The sequence below is a fragment of the Eutrigla gurnardus genome (assembly GCF_963514095.1).
Source record: "Eutrigla gurnardus genome assembly, chromosome: 1".
In the NCBI taxonomy this organism is placed as follows: domain Eukaryota; kingdom Metazoa; phylum Chordata; class Actinopteri; order Perciformes; family Triglidae; genus Eutrigla; species Eutrigla gurnardus.
Window position 1 is genome coordinate 2,259,758 of NC_139915.1, and position 26,074 is coordinate 2,285,831.

The 26,074-nt window shown below is 41.0% G+C and overlaps 6 protein-coding genes across 9 annotated transcripts in view; 3 read left to right on the forward strand and 3 right to left on the reverse strand.

The window, feature by feature from the left end:
* Positions 1-26,074, forward strand: part of LOC311017370 (mitochondrial inner membrane m-AAA protease component AFG3L1-like) — a 169,943-nt gene that overhangs the window by 129,196 nt on the left and 14,673 nt on the right. The window lies entirely within an intron of this gene.
* dusp22a (dual specificity phosphatase 22a) lies at positions 515-11,843 on the reverse strand. 3 transcript variants are annotated; one of them, XM_084017074.1, is made up of 7 exons: positions 11,527-11,843; positions 10,612-10,645; positions 9,661-9,743; positions 9,003-9,052; positions 4,934-5,008; positions 4,625-4,796; positions 515-1,772 (listed from the first exon to the last, which is right to left on the reverse strand). In XM_084017074.1, exons 1-7 carry the CDS (start codon positions 11,545-11,547, stop codon positions 1,581-1,583), a joined length of 627 nt encoding a protein of 208 aa, XP_083873200.1. In that variant the 5' UTR covers positions 11,548-11,843; the 3' UTR covers positions 515-1,580. The 3 variants fall into 3 exon arrangements, with proteins under 3 accessions (XP_083873200.1, XP_083873201.1, XP_083873199.1); XM_084017075.1 differs by lacking the exon at positions 9,661-9,743; XM_084017073.1 differs by lacking the exon at positions 11,527-11,843 and having other exon boundaries at positions 10,612-10,939.
* cox4i1 (cytochrome c oxidase subunit 4I1) lies at positions 12,742-14,877 on the reverse strand. The gene is made up of 5 exons (XM_084018577.1): positions 14,802-14,877; positions 13,966-14,042; positions 13,501-13,665; positions 13,219-13,350; positions 12,742-13,065 (listed from the first exon to the last, which is right to left on the reverse strand). The coding sequence occupies exons 2-5, from the start codon at positions 14,039-14,041 to the stop codon at positions 12,929-12,931; spliced, it is 510 nt and encodes a 169-aa protein (XP_083874703.1). The 5' UTR covers position 14,042; positions 14,802-14,877; the 3' UTR covers positions 12,742-12,928.
* Positions 14,977-18,297, forward strand: emc8 (ER membrane protein complex subunit 8). Its single transcript, XM_084018451.1, has 5 exons — positions 14,977-15,481; positions 15,752-15,828; positions 15,921-15,990; positions 16,418-16,512; positions 16,636-18,297. The coding sequence occupies exons 1-5, from the start codon at positions 15,269-15,271 to the stop codon at positions 16,793-16,795; spliced, it is 615 nt and encodes a 204-aa protein (XP_083874577.1). The 5' UTR covers positions 14,977-15,268; the 3' UTR covers positions 16,796-18,297.
* gins2 (GINS complex subunit 2) lies at positions 20,395-22,233 on the forward strand. Its single transcript, XM_084027092.1, has 5 exons — positions 20,395-20,577; positions 20,737-20,851; positions 21,144-21,243; positions 21,354-21,480; positions 21,840-22,233. Exons 1-5 carry the CDS (start codon positions 20,488-20,490, stop codon positions 21,966-21,968), a joined length of 561 nt encoding a protein of 186 aa, XP_083883218.1. The 5' UTR covers positions 20,395-20,487; the 3' UTR covers positions 21,969-22,233.
* Positions 22,823-26,074, reverse strand: part of gse1b (Gse1 coiled-coil protein b) — a 150,068-nt gene continuing 146,816 nt past the window's right edge. For both annotated transcript variants that reach the window (XM_084015630.1, XM_084015629.1), the window contains exons 16-17: positions 25,646-25,749; positions 22,823-25,387 (exon numbers count right to left, since the gene is read on the reverse strand). In XM_084015630.1, the coding sequence (XP_083871756.1) occupies positions 25,247-25,387; positions 25,646-25,749 (245 nt within the window). In that variant the 3' untranslated portion in view covers positions 22,823-25,246. The remainder of the gene's footprint in view (positions 25,388-25,645; positions 25,750-26,074) is intronic.

A 26,074-nucleotide genomic window follows, 5' to 3' on the forward strand; every position in this document is an offset into this window, starting at 1 on the left:
ATGTTGGTGTTCAGAAAGTAAAAACATTGAGGAAGCATTTCTGATAAGTTTCACTTGATTTGATGTCTCTCTTTAGCACAGAGCAAAAGAGAGACAATAAACACAAATCTTGCGTTTTTAATGTGAATATTGATCGAGGTATTCAAACACACAGTAGTAATAATCTTCCCTGGCGCTGGATGATGTCATTCACCATTTTTGTAATACAAATGTGAACAATTTTACCTTTAATTTAGAATTCATAAAGTTTTAACTTCACATATACAGGTTGATGTCTGCTCTCATCCTGTAAAGTCTTATTATATCTGTTTGTGATGTAAAATTAAATATGGATGGTTTATGCTAAAGTGCTAAAGAGTTAAATCCAGAAATCTCTCAAGCTTGAAATCACTTCAAGAAAAGCTATTCTACGTCACGACACAAGCAGCTTATCTAAAGGTGAGCTATATATATATATATATATTAACCTTCTGTGATTTATTTTACATCCACACAGACACATACCATAGTGTTGATAGTACAGCTTTATTAGCGTTTTTAGTTTTTGCATTTTATTATAAAACACAAACAAAAAATACAATAAAAATAAAATTAAAACAATTAACTGTTCGCATGAATATATTACACAGATTACATATCATATTACATCAGCTCTTTCACAATAAAAAGCTTAATCAGAGCTTCAGTAAAACCAGGAAGACTTTAGTTTTTGGACTTCAGAGATTCTTCATATGTAGATGTAGTTAACTTACTTTATATAATCAACCTGCTATGTATTAATTAAAGGAACATTTTGACCAATTGTGAAACCTAAACACGTTTCTAGTTGCATGGCGATGTCTTCTATAACTCGTAGTCGACTGAAGCAGCCAGTTTACTCACAAATGACTCACTCCTCATCTGAGTTGACAGTTGAACGTTGAACTAGAAGGTCCGGCTGTTCTTAGTTTTCTTTGTCCTCAGAGAAAACTCAGTGAAGGTGCCAACTCACACTTTATAACTGTGCTCATTGTTGGGCTGCTGTGGTTCTTACTGGTAGATGTTATGTCAATAGTGTTTCATTGGACAGCCAGTAGCTGGCCTTGCTTTCTGGCAGATTTAATAGCAATGTATGTGCTGTCAACCCGGCGAGCAACACCTGCAGAGTTGATCCAAGAGCACCATTAAGAGTGAAGACTGCAACCTAGAACATGTCAGAATAACATCAAAAATGTTCCTTTAAGACAGCATAATCCGTCATTTCATTAAGGCTACACATACAGGTGTAAAGAGTCCACGTGAGAGTGACGGTTGTTCATCGTGGCTAAGGTGCTGAGGTGTTTCAGTAAGGCGTCGTGTGCACCGACACCTGTACTCAGTGAAGGGAGCAGAGACAGTACAATTAACCTCCATGGATTCAAAGTGATTACATGTGTTTAAAGTATGAATCATGTGCTTGGAATTTATGTGATTCTACGCGTTCAGAGTTGTAAAAAAGACCTTAAAGTGAGATATTATCGGGGGTTCATTTGGAATTGAGCACAGAATAGAAGCTAGTGCATTTTACAGACATGCCTTCAGCATGATGAGCACCCGAGGTTTCAGCTGCTGCCTTCAGGAACGTCGGGGTCCGACGGCAGAGCAGAGACACCTACATCTTGATTGATCCAGCGCCGGTCCGCTCTCCTCCTCTGGCTCTCCTCCTGCTCTGAGTACTGTTTCAGCAGGACGCCCACCTGCTCCTGGTCGTTGAACGGACTGGGACGGAAACTGGAGCGTAACCACGTCCGATACTGGGGACAAGAGGACAGACACAAACATGTAACTCATTACATTGCAGTGTCTGATACCTTACTGACAATATATTCTTATGCATGTCGTGGCTTTGGCAGCCAATATTCAGCTTAGTCGTTTCCCCCAGCTATACATTTCCACACAACAAAAATGCCCATTTGACCTTTGAGATGTAGTACGTCATACAAAGTCGATACAAAGGATGTCTTTGGTCGGTTTGCTTTCACAAATCTTAAATTAACCTGATCACATTGGATTTTTGGGGATTTTTTTTTATAAATACAACTGAGTACAGAGTTGATTACATAGTTTGAACTGAATTATTACCTACATTAAGAGTGCAATATTAAATGCATGTCATGCAATGATGATCCACGTATTCAGTTTCTTCTTAGTAGGAAGTTGTGACCAAAGATACCTGCTCTGGGACTTGACAGATGGGAGGAGGGGCCGGACAGACATGGTGAAACACTACATTCCTGCTCACTCAGTCACGTGACACTCGGGATTCACCCTTAAGGTAAATCTACCCTTACATCCTCATAATGGACCATAATCTCCTCTTTAACAGGACTCAAATAAATGTATTTCTCTCATCTTGAAAAATTAAAGACCATAGATTTTGACCACTCCAGTCAATGTAAGATTAGAAACCTGGCTAATATTTATGAGTACACACTCAGTCTAAAAGCCTCAATACGCTGAACAAAAAGCTGGAGCTACTCCAGGTGGACCTCTGAATCCCAAATCCACCAAATATTCATGTTTGCATTTACTTTCTTGTGGGAAAACATTAAGTGGCTCCAGTTGAACAGCACAACAAACCCAAGAGGGTTTGGGGTGATATTCCCTTGGTCAGACCACTGAGAAGTGAAGACAACCTGCAGCTGATGGTAGTAGAAAGAAAATAGATACAATATCAGGATCATTTGTGTGTAAAGGTATAGATATTATAGTGTATCTTGAACTGTATTGTCACCGGTATGTATACGTTTGTATTATGTGGTGCATCTTCCTTTCCTGGAAATATTTTCAATGCTGGTTTAATGACAGCAGCTGCTCATACAAGCGAGGAATTGTATGACATCCAGGAATGTGGTTATTCTGTGCAATCCCTTATTCTTTAGCAAATACAATGAAGTGAAAGTCACACTGAACATAATGCATTCATCTTCTTAAAATTGGAAAGATGAAACCAAAAACCTAAAGCATTGACTCATATCATTAACGAATGAATCATAAAAGCACAGCATAAAGATAAGAGCGGACTGATATGAGGTGCAATATTCTTCTAGCTGTCACGCGTGAAAGAAAAACTAAATGAAGAGAGCTCCATATGAGAGTACTTTGATCGCTTGTTAGAGCTAGAAAGTTCAGACTCGGAGTGTTATAGATGACTTATAGATTATTTTACCCTACGACTTTTACAGTATGTTATGGACTAAAAGTGTTTTTTTTCTTTGACTAAAATTGTCAGAAGATAATTATGGACTGTATACGTTACACATCTTGTAACCGTGACGCTGTGGCAATACATTACAGCTCTGTCGTGAGGATTCCTCACTTTCTATCTGAGGCAGATGTGGGAAAAACACAAATACAGAAATCCCATTTCCCCTTAAATCCTCAAAATCAGTGCAAGATTTACAAACAATGAGCATTTTTTTTTCAGTCATGTTATGTTGCAAGATGCTGACAGTAATAATGAGCACGTGATGAGCAGGATCAAGCTAATGCAATCCCAGCAAACCCCCTGCAGTTCCCCTTCTCTGGCTGGGCCAGTGCCACTAATGGATTCACATAATAAGTCCCTTTAACTCACGAGAATACTGCAAAATGTTAGCGGCCGTGAACAGCACTAACGTGTCATCATATATATGACATATAACACGTCCTGCCAATAGTACAATGTTGTGAAGATTATGAAAATACCATCATAGAGTTCTGACTCAAAGATGAGTTGATGACTCAAAGACATGGCTTGATGGCTTGAACCAGTATTGTTTTAATACGAGCGTATGTGCATCTGTCATATATTCTCAGGCACATTGATTGACATTTTCTCTATATGAATAAAAAAACATTGAACATGAAACCAAAAGGTTTGAACTGAGATGTCTCCCTTAAAGTGAAAGTAGAAAACAAGGAGCACTAGGGCAGGTCTCTGTCTCCCCAAAGGGGTCTAATGGATCCAAAAGGTGTCTCATCCATCAAATACAAAGAGTCCTGTAAAGATGTTTGGATTGAAGCACCAACAAAAATAAATCACAAATATCAGACAGGTGAGACGATGTCACAATTTGCAATTTAAACGGTACAAAGCCCCTTAATGTACACCGTAGAAGGATGAGTTCTGATGTTAATATAATAATCAATATTACGATTGGATTATAAGATCAATAATACTACGTTTCACAAACCTGTGTTATTTTACAGATTGAATGACTCATTCCCAACTTTTTCTTTGCACAATGGTTTCCTATTCTAAAATATAACTGAATACTTTGGTGATTTTTGAGCCATTTCAAACAGTAAGATGAGTCGAGAGTTGATCATTTACTGTGAAACAAACGATGGCTTTGTTGCCTCTACAAGAATAATAAATGTACAAACAAGAATAAAAGTTATTCCAGCTAAAAGATCAGATATTGGAGGTTGACATATGATGTTCCACGTCAACAAGATAGCCACAAGTCGGTGGTTGACCACTGCCTCCATGTGCAGTGTGCTCGTTGTATGCATCATATCCTGTGGGTTCCTGTGCATGTCTAGGTGGCTTTGAATCACTAACACCACTAACACAGAGTGCTCATGGGAGAGCTACATGCAGGTGTCATGGTTACGTGTTTACCTGTGAGACTTCGGTCCTCTGGTACTCCTGCAGCTGCTGCTGGAAGCCACAGTTTGGGCCGACAAAGGAGCGAACAGCTTTGACTGCAGACAGACACTCATCCCAGCTGTAGTGGGTGACGGTCATCAGGTAGGCCACCACCATGGTGGTGCTGCGGGACACACCTGCGAGGCTGTAGCACAGCAGAGCACACAGCGTGGTCATTGTCATAAGGCAACTGCACGTTTAACACTTTTCTTTCTTTCTGATTCTAGAACACGTGAACACAACATGTGTCTTAGACTTAAGGGTGTAGGTATAAAAACCTACCAGTGAACGAGACAAGATCCATCATTCAGGCGACATTCATGGATGAAGCTGATGCACTCTTTAAAATGCTGTGATCTGAAAAAGAAAGAAACAACAAGGAAACTCATCACCAGCTTGTTTTCGCTCTGCTAGCGTGGTATAAGAGGTGTGAGGTTAAAAATAGAGTACACAGTATAGGATATGAGAAAGGACACCTTGAACTGAAACCCTGCGTCGAGGCCCATACTTTGTGTTTAAATAAGCTGCTGAAACTGTCATCACATGATACTGTTCCGATTCTGACTGCAGGACCTGCCGTTCCCAGATGGGGCAGGTAGTTCTGATCGTTAGTGAGTTAGTTCCAAGTGTGCCGAGGAGCAGGAAATAACTGTCCTTGTTTTGTCTATCTGCAGAATGGATGCAGGTTCCAGCATTCATTCTGTCGCTACCATTGACAAAGTGAAACAAAACTACAGCAATGCTGCCGTAGAGTGGAGCCCCTGCGTTTACATGACCTGCCCTCCAAACCGAGTTGTTACTCATACTGAGGTTGTGTTTCCAGACTCTTCTCACATTTTCAAGCCAATTAAGGGCTAAGAACAAACCACAAATTCTATTGAACCGTGTTCCCCAAAACACAAAAAGGAAAACATCATGTTGCATAATCACAGAAAATCATGAACGTGAGTCGTCTCTGAAACAAAATGAAAATAAAGCAGCACAATATGGTGCATCTGCTCCTCGAATATCCGACTCGCTCGCTGTCAGGAAACCATGAGGGTGCTTTGCATAATCAAGAAGTGCATGGCTGATAGCAGCGTCTCCTGAGAAGCAGATGCTGGTTTCTCAACAGCAGACAGAATAACAGACAGGGGCGAAAATAGACTGACTGCCACTTTACTTTCCCCCCCCCCTCCTTCCTGAGATCCAAACTCCTCTTCAAAAGATGTCTCCTCAGCACTTAGTTCTGGTTTCCTGGCACAGAGGTTTCCGGCCGTCTTGTTTAATATGCAGAAAATTACCTTGTGACAAGGATTTGAGGTTTTAACCAGTTCAATCTAGAGAATAATACGGAAACAAATTGTCGAGCTACTTCACTTTCAAAATGCAAAAGGGGCCTGTGCCATTTTATCCAATATAATTACATTGGGATGCATAAGAAGAAGAAAAAAAAAACACAAGATAGTCAGACCCCAAGTATACCATGGTGGACACGTAGACTCCTTTGCTCAAATGCACATCTCATTTTGGAAATGTGTGATGCAAATGAGGTAACACCTTCATGCTCAGTGCACACTGTGCTTTGAAGCTAGCAGGTTTGTCATGTGAATGTAAAGAAGGGGAATCCCTGGAACTCCACCAACACATACAACACACTAAGATCATACCAATCAAATAGTTTGTATTAACCCAGAGGGTGTTGACATCACATTTTACAATAACTCGTTGCCTCAATTTCCCAGCTAGTTGTTACTGACTTTTACTTTTACTTTAAACTTTTGTTACGTGACTCATTACCCAGAAATGTATGTTTCTGAGGGGCCGACCAATATCTGTAAGTAAGTAAAGTACAGACACAAGAGCTTTAAAGAGACAGTGTAGGAATTACTCCCATAAGAAGCTACGACAACATGTCGTCCAACACCACTTCACCAGTATATTTCAGGTGATATTTAAAAAAAAAAAACATGTGTGAGCATGTATAAGTCATATCCTCAAGCAAGATATTAATTAAGTGGCCAAGTTTATATAGTTTTTTTTTTTTTTTGTAGCCTACCATAACGATGTTGTAACCTATAGCATCAGCTAACAACTGGCACACAACAAACACAAACCAATGTGACTAAATATGCTTATATTGCTCTACAACACTGACTGTAAAAGGTCAGAGGTCGTGTCCGGGATGTCGTTGGAAAAAAAAATCTTCAGTTACCTATTTATGAATGAGGGTATTGATTTTGGCTAATAAATGACTTACAACGTTACACACTGTCCCTTTAAGGAAGTCTAAGGTTTATCAGACAGCTTCAAACTGCTACACCCCCCCCCCCCTTCGTGACAAACACAGTCCCTGCTGTGGACCTTACACATGGGGGAGGCCATCAGACCTGGCCACAGGGGCCCCTGGCTGGTGGTGAGCAATGGTTCGTTAGTTGGCCTCAACCAGTGATTGTGACAGAGGAGGTTTATATTAAAGACCTGGGTGGTCGAGGCCAACAGCCAGATGTCACACTAGGCTTTTCCTTCCTCTGCTGCCTGAGGGAAGGACAGTTGATTGCGACAGTGGAGGTCAGACACCTCCAACCCAACCCTGTCAGCAACAGCCAAGCAAACCTCAACCTTCTCACTTACTTGCATTTTACCCTGCTCCGTCTTATGTTTTCAATGTAAAGCAGCTAGAGTTCCTCTTCAAACTGGAGACGACTTCAATAACTGCCAAAGATAACGCTCCATATTAAAAAAAAAAAAAAAAAAAGCTCACTTGCATATAAATTCTGCATTAACTTATAGTCTAAAAGCTGTGTATCATCATGTGTTCTGAGTGGACTTGCCTTAGAAACAGGGAATGTGAATATGTAATGCTTCTTATATATAATATCTTATATGCCTTTGACAACAAGGATCACGCTTGCAGGCTGCATTCAACCAGGCAAAGTGCAGGTTGTCGGCAAGTGAATTATTCATTCTGCATCAAACTGTCTCCCTGCTTTAATATGACCGGTTCCCACACTGCATGCTCCTTGTGACTGCAGACTGATAATGTGGATGTTCTAGACAGCAACATGCCTCCTCCAATGCACATGGAGTGTGTGATGCATTGGGATTACCTTCCGAGATCCAGCCTCTGTGTGCAGGAACCCAGACCGACCAGTAGAAGGCCTCAATGCAGAGACAACTAAATGATATCTCACAGCTGCAGCACGACTGAAGGGATGGATCATCGACAGGGATCGCAAGCCATGACGCTGCTCGTTTGCACTGATGCACAAACTGTAAGTCGTTGATGATGGCTCTGTTTCATGCCCTCAACCAGTGTTGAGTGTTAAATAACTGCTGCTAGTTGTGCATGAGGTCAAAAGACCATGCAAAGAAATCAACAGAAATGGGATGACTAATGCGTTGTGTTGTCACCGCTGCCAGGGTGGAGGGACAGCTCATGCCTCTTTCAACACAGGAGTCTGCCTCCTGATGTACAATGACACATTGAACACACTCTGTGTGTGTGTGTGTGTGTGTGTGTGTGTGTGTGTGTGTGTGTGTGTGTGTGTGTGTGTGTGTGTGTGTGTGTGTATCTCACATATACAGAGAAAATAAAAAAACTACAAATTTAAAGAACATTCCATGATTAATCTTATATTGCATACTTTACTTCATAAAGTCATGAGATGAACAGAACTGATAAATAATTAAATAAACTGAGAGCTACTGGTGACTTTGACCCTCTGCTCAAATTAAACCACCCACAGTATAATTTAAACATGCCATCTTTGGTAGTAAATGTCTAAAAACTATCATCATCATCATCATCATCATCATCATCGTCGTCATCGTCATCGTCGACCGCTTATCCGGGGTCGGGTCGTGGGGATTATCAACATGAACTATCGAATTCAATAAATCCGTTTTTAACTGTCAAAAGTCAGTTTGAGTTGGACCGTCACACCCTCGGGCCACAAACTGGAGGGTAAAAGTGTTGAAATAATCCTGCCTGACTCATCAGTGCTTCAGAAATACTCCCGGACCAAGACATTTCAAATCTGAGGTATACTAATAATAAATAATACACTTATTTATAAAGCGCTTTCCATCAAAGTGCTGTACAACAAGAAGAACATAAGAGTAAAAATGGCACGATAAAAATAAAGAACAGTTTAGTAAAAACGAGAACAATTCTGAGAAAATTACAATAAAAATAAATAAATAAATAAAACACAGCAACACAACTCAGGACTCATATGTAGCAGTTAACAAGTGGGTCTTGGCTTTAAATGATGATCAGCATTAGTACATCTGATTGTCTACTATGGCTATGTGTGTGTGTGTGTGTGTGTGTGTGTGTGTGTGTGTGTGTGTGTGTGTGTGTACTCACAGGTTCTGACTGGAAGCATCAGCTGCATGAATACAAAGATACGTCATGTCCTGTAAAACATACATGCAGAACAACTGAAACAAAACTCTTAATATTAACTGTACATTTATTTTATATTACTGACAAGAGTTATGGCCCGGGTCAGTTATGCAGGTGAACATCACTTATATCTCATGTGAATCCGAGCTGCTGTAAGTCTGGAACCCAGAATGATTTTGGGTTCAAATGCTTTCTGTGGCTTAAATATCTAAATTAATACAAAGGTAATATATATATATATATATATATATATTTCACTGTTCAGTACCAGCATAATAAACTGACTGCACACCTGAATTTGACACCTGGAAGATGTATATGCTGAACATTGTGTGATGATGTAATATGTCAGCGCCACAAATATCAGAACACGGAGTCAAATAACACAATATATAATAAAACTTCACACTTGAGTCAGTGTGAGATATTTTCATCAGATGAAAGAGGCTAAAGGAACAAATCTCTCTCTCTCTCACTCCAACCATAACTCATCACCACCCCCTGCTGGCGGACAGATCACATCACATGACTGCATGCAAAGTCATACCAACATCTCCATGTAAAACTTCCACCGGAAGTAAGAATAGTTTGACCCAGCCGACCTGGATTTACAACCAACCTCAAACACGGGTTTAGCGTTGTTGTAGACGGACAGGATGTGGGTGATGCCATTCTTGGACAGACTTTCTCGGTTTTCGGCATCTAGGACGAAGAGATAGAGGACCCCGTCTCAGAACGCCACGCAAACCCAACACACAAACAAACCAGTCGTTTAGTGAGGCGATGAAGAGCCTGGGCCGTTAGCCGTTAGCCCTTCTGCAGCATCATTTATACAGTCAGGCCTGTGGACACTTGCTCCTTTCACTTGAACTAATTTTAGCCATCTGCTGTCATGTGGGGACATCGTCGCGCCAGCTAAAGTTAGAAAGGTGCTGCATGCCACAGTGGAAGGGGTCGTTCAAGGACTGCTGACCTTCTTCTTGCTTGATTGTCTTTTGTCAACATATTAACCATGAACTAGTTTCTAATTAGCAGGCATATTAGTAGCATAATGGATGTTTTCAAGCCATTACAAATCACTATATTCTGCATGATCATATTCTGCAACTACTCGTCCATTAACTACTGTGAGAGTTTTCCATCAATCATTTCCTAATCACTGCTTATTGATAGTGAGTTAGAGAGTTGTTGTAAACCACTTAATAAGAATAAGCTATAAGACACTAGTTCATGGTTACTACGTGTTCCCTAATCTAAAGTGTTACCGCATCTATTTGCTCTGAAATCTGTTTGGTAGAATAATATACTTTCAGCTCCAAAACCGGATGTTTAATGGTTAAAGCTGTATGTTACACTTAAAGGCACAGCACTTACATTGACAACCACTCACAGTGCATACAGGAAAATGCAACGTCAAACATTTGTCCATGTTATTAATAAACACCTTCATGCATTTGTGGCCAGTAATGGTGGCTTCCTGCCTTTAGTCATGAAGGCCTGACCTGACCCAGCTATTCTGTATGTATCACATTTACAAACATCAAATCAGGTTACATCATGTTGGTCTTACCTCGTATATTCCCAAGGTAGAGCCCATCGACAACCTGTGAAGCAGCAGTCACAGACATGTTGGATTCAGGTTAGAAATGCATTACAGTCCGAGGTCGAGCCAGATTGGATTTAAGGCTTAAGGACAAAGTAGCGGCAAATCATCCCCTACAGCCATACAAGGCCTGGAGCAACGATGCCTGATCACAGAGCTGCAGGTGGATTCACACTGATGGAATGTATGGCTACCTTTGCCTATTGCTGCAATTAAGAACGGAAAATCCAGATGACCAATGTGTCTACTTATGCAAATCTTTTTAAGACAAAATTACAGACAAAATTACTTAAATATTTGGCCATCATTTGACAAATAAATGGTTATGTCACAGTATCATAATTGGACAGGCAGATACAATATAAAGCAAACAATAACAATGTTGCAATAATCTATTGATTTGATCCAAAGAGCACATTTGCATTGACCCCTCCTCAGATGGTGAGGTGTCAGAGGTCACCCACGGCGGTGGTCCTGACATGGATTCATTGCTTTAAGCTACGATAATAGGTTTGAAACAGGAGAGTAGAACCAAGCCTTCTGGTCTCCCAAACCACTGTACCAGTGATGATGACACAATCGTATTAATTCATCACAAATCTAGAAAAATGATAACCCTGATGTCATCAGATGTCAACCCTGGGTTTAAGTATTGGTAACGGTTTACACATTATTAAAACATTTAAAACAGTGCAGCTGCATCTAAAGTGCATTGTTTGGTTTATTATATCCGCGTGGGGACACAGCAAACAGGATCAACACATCACGTGATTGACTGAATGACCATATTTAGGGAGGCACGCTTCTACCAGCGACTCTTTGTAGAGTTTACCACAAAAAGAACAAGTCAACATCTGGACATGTGACGTAACCACAGCCTACCTTATTCATCCCGTTTCCCATGATGCCTCTGAAGCAGTTTGCGGTGAGCTAACACTTCAATGCTTAGATCTGCTACGATATCCTGACATGGACTCAGAGTCCAACAAACACGGAGTGTGGACTGGCTTCAAACTCGCGGAACAACAATGGCCGACCTGAGCTTTAGTCGCTACGTTTGTCTTCTATTCAACAACATAGTAGAACGACGCCAGCGTCCGTAACGCAGCAATAGTGTTCATTCAGCCTCGTACGGAGCTGCAACAACAGTTCCGTCATGCCGCGTCATCTTCCGGATTGTTCTGACGTGAAACAACCGCAGCTCCGCGTTCATCCGGTAAGTGACGTCACAACACGTTGCCGGAGCTCAGCTGTACCTTCATGCACGCTGATGAATTTACAGTCTGGGATTTAGACGTGAAGATTATGAAGAAAACATCAATTCGATATATGAGTGAAGCTCCCACCCGCGAGTGACGTAGTCAGTCCTCCATAAACCGGGATGAAACGGAAACCCTTCTGTACTTCTAGTGTCAACAACAGGAAATGGTGCTGTTGCAACACCTACAGCTCTTTGTATGAACAAAGGTGACACCCAAGGGTGTAGGTGTGGATTTCAGAAATAGAGGCATTCATTTAGTCTTTGATTAATTCACGTTTAAATAAATAGAGCAAATGTTATGTTATGATGAATTATTTATGCTTTCCATAATGATAGTGCAGCCGGAAAAATAAATACTGTATCCTACTTTAAAATAATGTATTATAGCATCTTTTCAGGACAACATTAGGCCCAACTGTAAATACAAATATACTCAATGACCATCCACAACTGTCAGGGTTGTCCTTGACTAGTGAAAGAAAGCTATTTATAAGTATTTTAAAAAGTGACAGAATTACACTGTCAGTTATTTACTGATGTAGCTAGTTTGTGGTTAACTAACAAACAATTCATTCAAATTCACAAATTTAAGTAAAATGACAGTGGGATTTCTGAAGACATTGAGCTAAAATCCTATACACTATTGACTATTACAGATAGCATTAATAAAATTAGTGTTAGTTATAAATTGGATGGTAAACCACTATACCAGTTTAAGATTAAAATAACCAAATTAAATGGGGTATGGTCTAGTCCTTTGCCCTTTTTTTAAATATGAAACAGTCATTTAACATTAAAGCATTAACTACATAGCCGACACAATTAAAATTGAGAAGTTTTATCCGTTTAACCATTTTTATTTTCGTTTCTATAATACACAATGACCGTAAGAGGAAGAGATCTTCCAAAATGCACAGACTGAGGTAATGTGAACAATTGATAAATACAGAAATATAGGTATTTTTGTATCTTTGAGTTGGTCTGCCTTTATCTTCAAGTATGTGTTATGGTCCTCTGGGTCCTTTACTTTTTCCACTGCTTGTTTTCGTAGTCCCACTGGGAAGCGAAGCCCTCCACTGGGTTCATTCTCATGTCCAACGTCCTCTGCAGCTCCTTCTCTTTGTACTCCAATTCAAATGTGTGGGGGACAGGTCCATACACTGCAAAGAGACGATATGGGTCAAGTCATGTCGACGTAAATGGAATAATAACTACATTCCTCTCTGCTTGAATCAGTTATATGTTGAAAACAAGACATCACAACATCAGATCTGGAACAACGGTGCAGACACATCATTGCCAATCAAACATACCATACTTCCTCTGCCACAGCACAACCAGGCCAGTGAAGCCAAATAACAAGAACATCCCTGCAACCACAGACTTCCACTCTGCCGACCCCTGGGTCATCTCAGCAAAGCTCTGTTTGAAGCTGATGCGGTACACTAAATATTGCAAACATGAAAAACATGATGTAAAATGACCAATATTAACACATTACTGCCTTAATGCAATATATGCTGATAACAAATTCAGTTTGACCAATTATTCTGAACATTCTAGTACAATCATAGCGCAGTGCAGTTAAGTCCTACATGCAATCTTCTCGGCATCAGAGAGGGCATCCCAGGCACCCTTCTCCTTCTCCTTCAGGGAGACCTGATCTGGACTCAGGTTCTGCACGTAGCAGATATCTGGGAGGGGATTCTCCCGCCTGTCAAAATAGGCAGGGAGAGTGTAGTGCTCCACTTTAGCAACACCTGCAGAGGATGACAAAGAATGGCTCATCAAATAAGTTTCACTAACATCAAGTGCCTTCATTCATCCCAACCTCTGAAATGCCAGACTAACATGTTTTGTTTTACTTTTTGTAAGAGCATGCTGTTAAAACAGAAAATCAAACCATGTGCAAGCTTGAAAGGCTATTAAACTTTCCCCCCTGTAATGCCAATGTAATAATGGATATAGGAGTCTCAAATGCATGAACCACAAACTCCATATATTGTTATCCCCTTTGCCAAAAATAGAAAACACTCCATGTCAGTTGAAGTCACACTTACCATGCCCTCCACGTACACAGACAGATGTGGAAATGGCACGTTTGCCAACAAGGCGAAGCACTCTGGTGGCCAGCATTCTGTGGAAAAGGTCAAATAAACGACATTAACAATCTCATTAAGTACACTTAAATACATTCAAACCGTATCTAATGAGTGATAAACAATCATATTTCTTTAAGTGACCACGCATATGAAGAAATAAATAATTAACTTGTTCTGTCTGATACTGTCAGAACAATTATTTGACAGCAAAAAACAGTATAATTACTAGCATTGGACAGTTTTTTTTAACACTTGCATTCAAACTAAATCAAGTAGCTTGTAAAATAATTTCCCTACTTTTCACGTGCGTTAGGTTAATTTACGTTATTGTTATTGAGATCGTGTGTCCAAACCATCGGTTACCGTTAGTTACTCCGTAAAAGCTAAGCTAAGCTAATGTTAGCGTTAGCTAACACAAGGTCATACCGCCACGGGAAAATAATCATACAAATACCTTTGAGCCAATAATGTACAATTCACACATAAGCTTACGATTTGCTGAGACTGCATGTGTACAAGCCCGTATCACACCATAGAAACATGTAACGACTATGTGCCCAAAACGCCGGCCTTCAGATCTAGCTAACATCTTGTATCCGGTAGGTTAGCCGTCCTAGCGCGGTTCTGCGCCGACAAAGTCACTTAAACACAATTGATTATTTAGATAAAAACCGCCAATTCATATTAGCTCGTTTGTTACAATTTGAATACATACAATGTCTCACTTTATATCCGTGGTAAAAAGTGATGTGTGTCTATATGGTTAGAAGGATGGTGTTAATAAAAGAATTGACCTGCTGTCTCTTCCTTGCTGCCGACCGCCGACGCTCTGAAAGAAAATAAGCTAGCGACCGGAAATACGTAAGGCGCGTCAGACGAGGTGAAACCAGACCGGATGGATGATGCGTGACGGTCGGTCTCTTTTTACGACAATTCCATTTCTCATTTACGGCACCACCGGTGCTGCAGAAACGAGAGGAAGGTGGAAGTAGGATTAGCTGCTATGCTATATTTCGTAACTCTGTAATTCATCTCGCGTAAAAAGATTATCGTATTTTTTTTTTTGCTAGCGGGGAAGTTTACATGTTTGCGTTAAACGGCGTCGCATCGACCACACATTCTGGCAGTCAGGTGACTGCGGAGGCAGAGATCTACTTTTCTCTGGGCATTAACGTTAGCTAACGGTGGAAGACAGGAGTCCATCCTCATCGTGTAGCCACTCAACTTCTCAGGATCTGTCTCTTTGATTTTTGACATAAACATGCCTATTCAGTTGACCAGCCAGGCTTACTGTAAGATGCTGTTACACGCGGCCAAGTACCCTCAGTGCGCCGTGAACGGGCTGCTGGTGGCGGAGAAGACGAAGGAGAAGAAGAAGGACGGCCATGCCGAACCGGTCTTGTGTGTGGACTGTGTGCCCCTGTTTCACGGTACACTTGCTCTGGCACCGATGCTTGAAGTAGCTTTAACACTGGTGAGTAGCGGTTACGTATTAAATACACAGTTCCAAGTGTATTGGGTGCATTTAGGTCAAACTAACGCAGTTTGTCAGTTATTGCTTAACCTATTTATATGGGGGGTTACTAACAGGTGGTTCCTCCAACGGCTTAACGAAATGGCACCACAAACTCTGGATTGCATGCTTTTAGAAGTGTCTCTAATAATAATAATAAATAATAAATCTTATATTATTTGGTCTGACCCGTGCTGTGATTCTGTCCTTTCATGTCGACTCTTATCTCAGATCGATACTTGGTGTAAAGAAAATAATTACATCATTGCTGGATATTATCAAGCCAATGAACGCACGAAGGATTCAAGGTAAAGAGAATAAAATGGGCAAAAGTAAAGAGTTATAAACCCAAACCCCTGTCGACTCTGATGCGCTGCATGTTTGGTCCTCTCTCTTGCAGACCCAACCAAGTTGCAGAAAAAGTAGCTGCCAGGATCTCCGAGAACTTCAGCGATGCAGCAATTGTTATGGTAACAGTGTATGATTTAGGCGGTTGTTAATGGTTTGCATGTTTTTGTCCATTTACATCAAATTATGTAAATGCTTTACTGCTGACTTTAACATTTTTTCAAAGCATGTGCCGCATCTTTCTTTGAACAAATGTGTTCAAACTAACTGCTGGGCAGACAGCCACTTTAAGTCAGCATATAAAAATCAGCTTGCAGTCAAATTAGATTTTAATGTACCTACAAAATCAATGTTAATGGCTGCCTGGAAGGTATTAGAAACCTAATCGATCTAAAATGCTATAATAACTGATAAGCAGTGTACACGATGAGTGATTTCCCTAAAACACAATGCAGGGCACGAGTCTAGTCCTGTAAAAGATCCCATAGCAGGTCTGTGTGCCACTGAATCCCTTGTAATGTCTTCGTCACTCTGTTTTTTTCCCTTCAGGTTGACAACAGTAGATTAACAATGAGCTGTTTTGAGCCCATTGTGCTGATCTATGACCACCACGAAAACAAGTGGAAAAGCAGAGAAGTAACGTTGTAAGTGTGTTTCCAGAGATTTCACTGTTTGTGCAACTCTAACACAGCTTCTCTCATTAACCAGCAAAACCGTCTCGATGTGTTTTAAGTGTTAATTGCCAAACATGTGTTTTGGTCTTTCAGCGAGAGTTTCGAGGACTGGAGCGAAGCACAGAAGATCACGTCTGCTCTGTTAGAGGGCAGGTCCTACGAGAACTTGGTTGACTTTGACAATCACTTGGATGATCTGAGGAACGACTGGACCAACCCCGTGATTAACAAATCCGTCCTGGATCTGTGCTAAGAGTCGGTCTGGTGGACCCCCGGACACGCAGACAAATATTGCTGCCGCGTCAGCATGCATGATGCTACTTACCGTGTAGCACAGGAGTCCAAAAGTGCTGAACGCATGGTCTTTGTTCTATCAAAAGCCCCTCGTACCGAGAGGAAGTTGCGGACCACTGACCGGTTAGGCCAACAACCCGGGCAAGCACCATATGTGCTCCATTGGCATGGGTCGACCTTTACAACGCGGTACTTAGGTGATAGAGGCCATCGTGTTTTTGACTGCAACTTTAATATGACTTTTTTTCTGCAACGGTTTGTGTTTATTCCTAGGTGTGTGCATTCATTTAAATTGTAGATCTATGTTTTCCTCTTACACATGTAATGGCCAGCCATAGAGAAATTAAGTCTTAAATTATAAAAAGAAATGTAAGGAGACGATTGTACTACTGATATGATATAGGTACATGTTCTTTATTAAATGTCTAGTTAGTTTTAAGCCCTGAAACTAAATTTACCTGTAGAACTCTGACGATGTGTGTGGGCAGTTTAATTAAAATAGTCATTAAAAAAAAAGGATATAGATGAACTGGAGGGATGGAAATTGTAAAAGTGTTTTCTTATGACTGTATGTCACATGCCTACTCGAATCCTTCTGTAGACGCACCAGCAACACTAACGGGGTGACTGACTCGAGCTCTTTGACTTTTCTATTAGTGATATAGATATATTAGTGACACAAACATTTCTATGATGGAAGATCTCCAGTTATTGTCCCTGGTGCACCTCAGAATGTGTTCAGAAATACACCATGTGTGCGTTTTGTTTAACGTTGGATATCTGTTGTAAGAATTAGGTAACGGTTTGTATTTATAGTTAATTGGCCACTCTAAATCATACTATTTATTAAGTCATGTTAAACATTTAAATACTTTATGTGAGGATACAGAGCTATCTTTGTATTTCAGATTAGAATTAATCAGTAAGAGCTAATAAATAATTGGGTAGATGTCACATTTTTTACATGAATTTTATGAACTGAATGTACAACGGAACCAAGTCTGTGTCAGACTCCTGTTCATTTAGTAAATTATTTTACTAAATGTCTTACACTGCCTTCGAGAGTAATTACATGGTTGTTAATGAACGTAGCGGTAGAATGGAGAAGAATATGAAAGCTGTTTTATGCCGATTTCAATGACAGAATTTATAATAAAACCATGTTCTAACTAACATGGCAAGAGTTTTAAATTGCATTATCTTAAAAAATGCCTCCTGGTCAGAGAATATAAGTGTAAACTAAATTGGATAATAGTCTTTATGTCTCTATGATTTCATCTTCCTGTATTGTAGTACAAATACATTACAGGAAGATGATATTGAGCCTACACATAACTATGCCACATGGCTCCCCCTTGTGGAACAACAGAGCCATTACAAGTTGGTCAGATGCTCATCAATGGTCAGTGTTATAATACATATAGGGAAAATATGAAATGTAAAGTCATTGGAATAGCTGCAAAAGTCTTGTTACAAACCTAAAAAAACAAAGTGGACTTTTTGGAGATATACACATGTATCATATGAATAATATATACAATATATCATGCTTAGTGTATTAAATAACTTTAAATAAATACTTGACAAATAATTACTATTCAGCATTTTTTAATTTAATTAAGAACTAATGAAAAAATAAAACAGTTTCAAGTGAAATTATAGAAAGATATATATATTTATTTATTTATTTATATATTTATTTATTTAAATGATTCTCTTTTAAACATTTTTATGACATATGTATGAATGCACTCATTGCAATTTTCTTGTCCAATTTCAATTTCCAATTTTTAAAGTCTTAATTGCTTATTTCTCTCTAGGACCTATAATCGAAAACAAGACTCTTTTCTACCGCCGTACCAGAACCATCCAGAGAAAAGAACCATCCAGAGAAAAGAACTGAAACCATCCTGACATTAGTAGTTTTAATTATGTATTAGCTTAGAGCTAATGTACGGAAGTCCCGCCAAAAAACAAAATTGTTCCTAATGTCAAATGGAATATGAGAAACTTGGCTTCTTCTGTTCATAAATCGCTGCAACGCATTAATGAATACTTCAGTGTCCAAAGAGTTGACCACCTCCGGGTGAACAGCTCTGCTTGCCAAACAGGTAAAGAACCTTCCATAGTGTTTGAAGGCTTCTTCACCTCAAATGTCTGAAATATTCGCCCCAACTCTCCTAAATGAGAGCAGATCAGGCACAACCCTTCCCATTGTCAGGGCTGCCATTATCTCTTCACCTGCTCTCTCAGTGTTACGTCAGCAGTTCCAGAACTTGCTCCTTAGTCTGGATAATGTGGGGGTTTTTTTTCTCACAATGGGCAAGTTGTTGGTGGATATGCCTCCGGATAAGAGTTAAGACATGCTGATTGTTTGAAAGGATGAGTGGTTTCTTCTGGCAGCGCTGCCTTGCTCAGTCGTCCTCCAACTGTTAACTAGACAATCCTCCAGGCTTGGATCCAGTTTGGCAACAGGACTTTCCCTTCAGACTGCAGACTTTCCCGATGAGAGGGCATCAACTTCCACCTTGAACCAATTCCGTTAAGCCCTTGGCGGAGGCGAACAGACATAAATGTTTTATTTTTTTTTAAAACAGGCAAAGCACATTTTCTTCTCCTTTCAAGAGGCGATCACACTTCTCAATCATGCCTCGTTTTCCTGGAACATTACTTCTAGTAATTCAATCCATCCACATCATCAGCAAGCTGTATTGTTGTGGCAAAGTCATTTTCCTCCTACATGTTCATTGTTTTAACAAAGGAAGAGTCCTGAATGTCACTGAAGACAGAATACTATCTTGACTTCAACCGATTTCTCCAACACATCATGTGGAGCGGTCCTCCATCGTTCTCTTAACATTGCTGGTCGGTGTATCCAGTTCTTTGCAACTAATTAATTCCAAATTGTCATATATGAGATTTTTTTTGCCAGGGCAACAACACAATAATTGTCTGACATCAGCTCCTCCAACTTTTTTTTCTTAAATTCCTTTTTTTTTTAACCCACAATGGCTCACCTGACTTGGATCCGAGTCATTACAGCAGCTCATTCTCACAGTTATTAGAATTTAATGGAAGTGGAGTGACACCTGGTGGACAGATGGCAGCGTTGCCACATTTTTCAATCATTTATTAGTGTCTCCAGTAATAATGTCAAATAAAATGCTTACAATAACACGTTTGCATTTGTACATTCTGAGTGCTTATACTTTGAAGAGATTTGAATTGTGTGTACTTTTTCTAAAATAAAAAAAGAAATGCACCTGGTGAACAGTGTCGCCTAGTGCCGCTCCGCGCTGGTGCAGCTTACCCGCAACTCGTTGCTGTCACATGACTTCCTTCTTCCGGGTCAGACAAAGCAAGAACAATAAGGATCGGTCAATATCGCGCCAGTAACAGACATTAAACAAAGGAAAAGTCCAAATTACTGAGTGTGGAGTATCATATACAAAACAACCGACGCCGATAACATACACAGTAAAGGCACACCGTGCTCAGCGCGGGACAAACACAATGCTGCGGTGACGTAGCTGTCTCATCCTACGTAGTCCGCTCGTGCGTCCGTGCAGGCGGCAGCGCGGGAACGAGCGGCGGAGCAGATGCGAGGGGACGTTTCGGGAGACATAAACGAACCGAGCCAAAGAAACCGCCATGGATCCAGCAGAGGTCGAGTTCCTGGCCGAGAAAGAGACGGTGAAGATAATCCCGAACTTCAGCTTAGATAAGATCTATCTGATCGGGGTAAGTAGGAGTCACGTGGTTGTTTCTACACGGTTAACAGTTGGCGTTTCGCCGCTAGACGTTGGATGATACATACATACGGAATACTTTCCCTCGTACCGGACTTCAGTAAGCATCACACCGTAATGTGTTAGTAAAGACGGGTCCTCCTGTCCTCAGGGCGACCTGGGTCCCTTCAACCCCGGACTGCCCGTCGAGGTGCCTGTGTGGCTGGCCCTCAACCTGAAGCAGAGACAGAAATGTAGGATTGTTCCTCCTGCCTGGATGGATGTTGGTAAGATATAACTGAATGATCTAATATCATCAACAAGTCACAACTCTTTATTTAAGATATGTCTGTCATTGCATTATTTTAACAACCAAAAGCCTCGTCTAATAATATGTTTTAATCGCTGCTCTGTAGTTCCAATGAATTAGATAAATCAGATTTTGGCAGTACAGGTTTGGAGGATCCTCCTTGTTGAGTTTGCACAGAAGCCAGCGATGCAGAAAGAACATAACAAGCTGAGAGTTCTTCCACCTGACAGCGTGGTTTGTGACCTTTGACCTCCGTTGATACTGTGCAGAGAAACTGGAGGAGATTCGAGAGCTCGAGAGGAAAGAGGACGCCTTCACGCCCGTCCCCAGCCCGTTCTACATGGAGCTGACCAAGCTGCTGCTGAACTAGTGAGCCACTTTAAACAGTCAGGGCCTTACTGTGCCCGTTACAGTGAAATGCTGCCTCATTGTCCGTGTGTGTGGCGCTACATCCCACCATGTTTTGTGTGTCTCTGTAGCGCGTCTGACAACATCCCTAAAGCAGACGAGATCCGCACGCTAGTCAAAGACATCTGGGACACGCGTATCGCCAAACTCCGCCTCTCCACGGACAGCTTCATCAGTCAGCTGGAGGCTCACGCCAAGGTAAAGACGATCACGAGGAATCACACGCTGAGCGTTCAGTTTCCCTGATGAAATTCAAGAAAAGTGGAAGCACCTTGGAATTACGTTTGTGCTGGAAAAAGCATCTTCAAGTGATAAAAAACATTAATTAGTTAAAGTTGAGTTTAGAATTAACAGCCAACAGTGTCTTTTAACATAATTTGATCTGTTTACCTTTGCATCTGGTGCCCTACTGCCTCCTGTTTCCCCGTCATATTGAGAAACAGCAGATATGAGCTCAGGCGTTCACAGCAGTCATTAAGAAGAACGTTAGTTTGCCTCTTGTTCTCTTGTTGACTCATCATGTCTCCTGTCCTACTCCTGCTTCCTTCCTTCTATAGCTGGACAACCTGACTCTGATGGAGATCAACACCATCCGAGCGTTCCTCCTCGACTCTCTCAACTGCATGTACAAACTCCGCTCCAATCTGCAGCCCGGTTCAAGTAAAGGGCAGTTCATGGACTTTTGATCCGAGCATCGTCTGATCAGCCTCGGACTGAGGTTTCTACTTTCTCACCAGATCCTCCATTACCCAAAAGACTGTTTCCCAGAAGTTGAACTGCACCATTGATGTAAACGGGTGATTGACGCCGAGTTTTACTTGCCTTTTTTTAAGAGGTTATGTTTGTAAGGCTGTATATGCGCATATGTAATTTAATTTTGGATGCTCGCCACCAATTTTGTATATTTCTTTACGTGTCGAAATAAATGTATCTGTGTGTTTTTCTAAGCTATATATTGTACTTTTTTTCCCATGGACAAAACAAGACTTCACTGGACTTTTTGATGTTTTTTTTTCCATTTTTGGACATTTTATAGAGAAAACGATTAATCAAAACTAGTTGTGAGGAGTACCAGTTTGTCAAAGTGAAGGAAAAACAAGAAATGGCTACTTAGTAGTGAAAAAATTTAAACTGAGTCTGCTGTGTGAAAAATAAGGAAGCTGATTATTATTTGTATGAACAGTTATGTGTAAAACTTGAGTATTTTAAGTTCTTGCGGGGACACATTTGACCCATCGTAAATATTGAAGAGCAGTGGGGAGCGCATCGTCCCAGGACCAACTCCTGTTGTGAGGCCAATGCTTAAGTGGATAGCAATGAAATAACTATTTATAAAACCTAAAGTGGATGTCTTGTTGGGTGGAAGGGCGCCGTAGTCTAACCAACACTCATTACCATTTTGATATAAAGCCAGTGACGAGTTATTATGGGCTGGAGTTCTGTTTAAAGAGTCGTCTTTTCTTCTTCTTCACTAACATGCATGTAGGACTGTTAGTGAAACGTTCCCGCCTGCCAGCACCCACAAACAAAAGGGTTGATATTTAACATTTTTGAAATATTTTATTTTCTTTTTTGTCTGAAATCACAGCCATATATTCATAAATACCTAATTACTACATTCAACAAAGAATATATTACATTACAATGAATTCAAACAAGTACATTTTAAAAACAGGATTTCACAGCATCTAGACATCCTCCACTGAGTAATGTGGCTATTGCATGGGCGTGCGTGGGCTGGAGACACAGGAAGGCTGGGTGAAGGGGCTTACTGTACTGCGCTGTGGCCGCTTGCCTCAGCGCTCCTCTTCTGCTCTGTAAAAAATGACAGACTACACTCTGTATCCACCTGATCCTCTGAACTGGGCCTCGTTTATAAAAAAGGTGTCGTGATTAAATTGGTTCTCGGAGATGCGTTTGGATAAAATAGATTTCTGTGTCGCTTCTTGGCATGAACATTGGAGGTGTGAGACGTACGGTAGACACTTCAATGTAAATGGAAAGTCCCTGATCACTGGTGTTCTGTGTAGAATGTCCTTCAACATGCAACTCGTTCACATGCTCCCAAATTCTTTGAGGCACTTGTAATTAACATATTGTACGTAGCGGGTAGCTGTGCTTCAGTATTTATTAATTAACTTTCTGCACATTTTCAAAGTTTATTAACATTTTTTTTTCACTTTGAAATACTGAAAGCCCCTACTCTCAACACCACCAGAACTTGTGCAGCCCCTTAAATTCAAAACGATGAGCTATGCGCCTCCTGGCTGGCCTTTGGGGGTCTTCACTCGCACATACAACCATGAGGCTGAGGCAACATGAGTACGAGGGTAGGGGGTCGGTGTAAAACGTGTGAGGGCAGAGCTGACGGGGAGGATGAATTGCAGCCAGAGGTTGTAAACTAGTATGAGGCCGGGGAAATCAAACATCTGATTTCATACGTACTAGGAAATGCCCGGATGGAATCGACTTTTTATGTGATTTCCAGTCCGTTATCTATAACGTGTTGGCAACTTTGGATAGTGTGAGTCCTAATAAGAAAAAGAAAAGGGTGAATGCAGAAAGGAGTGGTGTCAAATGTTATTCAGCAATTGTAATTCAATTTATAATTAAGAATCCAAAACGCTACCGTTTTCTTTCATTTTGGCACCGTGACCTCATGACTGTTTAGAAGGGCGTGTAAGGCGTAACATTATGCAAAACTGTCATATTGTTTGAGTCTAATGCTATATAATGTCATACAAAGGTCCAATGGTAGGATAAAGCATCAAAAACCAAGTCTGTCAAGTATCAAGTATGTCGTGACCAAAGTAAGAAAAAAAGGAGCTAATTATGTTTCTGTGGTCAACAGGCTTTTCTGTGAGAATATCACAAGCTGACTGGTTACACAGACCAGAGGAGCTGTTGATGGGCTTTAAAAGTGAGACGGTTGCTGTGAAGGAAGGGGGGGGGGGGGCATGTCTCTAGACCTCTACGTAAGCTTGGATGGATGTGGCCGGGTCAGGAGGGAGGGAGGAGGAGGAGTGCATCCTGTTCTCTCTCTCACTCAGTGAAATGTCTCAAAATGAGCTGTTCTGGCCAGCAGCAGTACAAACACTAAAAGCAAGGCTTTCTTCTCCAACCCAAAAAGCATAAACATATAAAAATGGCAGGCTTTTTCTTTAAAAGAACAATGATTAAAGTAATAAAAACATACAAAATTCTTCATATTATATACAATACAAGGCTGAAGAACCTCTTAAAATTCTTATTCTCAAATTTTCTATTTCGAAATAAAACATTTCCTTAATTCTTTTTCCAAAAAATGTGCATTTTTCTAAGTTCTTCCCTAATTTGAACAGTTCTTTGTTTGTAACACAGTACCACCAGGTAGTTCTTCAGCTTTTATTCTTAAGTGCATTTCCAGTTCAAAAAGCTCATGTGGCCACTGTGATAAAAGTCAGTCCCGACGAGCCAGAAGCCTTCGGAGTGTTTCAAGTCTCTTGACAACACGCCTCCTCGGGTAGCTGCTCCCTCATTGGCAGGATTGTCTGTGTCGCTGTGGCGGCGAGGGATGCAGGGGCTGAACAAAAGAGCAGTGGGGACTGAAGAGTGTGTGACAAGCAGGTGCATGTGTGTGTGTGTGTGTGTGTGTGTGTGTGTGTGTGTGTGTGTGTTGATCTTCAGGTACTCCTGCCCCATTGCTCTCGGGGTTGGCTACATTGGCACACGTTAGTGGCTCGTGGCACAGTCCCTGGCTGGCCACAATCCAAAGACTGCCTCTCCTTCACTGTATGGTCCTGTCTCCTGTGCATTCATCCATCATCCATGCATTCACTCCATTCATTCATTCATCTTATCTAGCCAGCCATGTGCTCCTCCATGGAGCCATGGGGACCAGGCCATGAAAAATAAACTCTAGGCTTCAGTCTAAAAGGGGCAGGGAGAGGGGGAGGGGCGGGGCCATCAGGTCTGCATGTTGGGGTCACCTGGGAGGGTAGCCCTTGTAATGGCCGCCTCTCGGCCAGTGTGTCTGTGGCAGCGTCAAACACTTCCTGAAGTGCTCCAGCTCTGCTTGTAGCTTCTCCCTTTCCACCGCCAGCTTCTGTCTCTGGGACATCAGCTCCTGCACGACCAAAAATATAACAGTTAGCACAAACTCCAGGTACAACGTTTCAATACAAGGATGGGAAAACTAACTAAATATACCACAATGTGAGTAAAGAATACAGCGCTGTTGTTCATGTAAGCATTTTCCTCAAAGAAAGCATCTGTTTGAATGATTACACTCCAATACGTATACGTGGAGAAGAGCTATTGATGAGTTTGTCCTTGGAGATGATGAAGTGTGTTAGGGGACACGATGAGTGTTCATGCATCTTACCCCCATACTATGAGACAGCTGCTCAGCAGTCAGACTGAGGTTGTAGTTCTGAGCTTCAAGTCTTCGACACTGACTCTGCAACACGTGCCGTTCCAAACTTTGCTCTGGAGGGGAATGATGGACGACAGAACATGGGGTTAGAAAGTTTCGGTAACAAAACACACCAGTCAAAGTGTTTTAAAAGGCTTGGATTCATCAGACGGCTATTCAACTGCTGTTGACTAGGTTTCTGGTATAAACCCTCATCACATGTATTTGTAGATAAGTGAATTGTATGGAGGAAGGATGATTACCACCCTCCAGTGAGGAGAGAACACTAACAACGGTTAAAAATCTATTCATTTGTATTGATTCCAACCCACTAATAATATGTGATTGTGGATTTACGATGAAAACATTTTTTTCCTTCCAACATGAAATATTGAACCT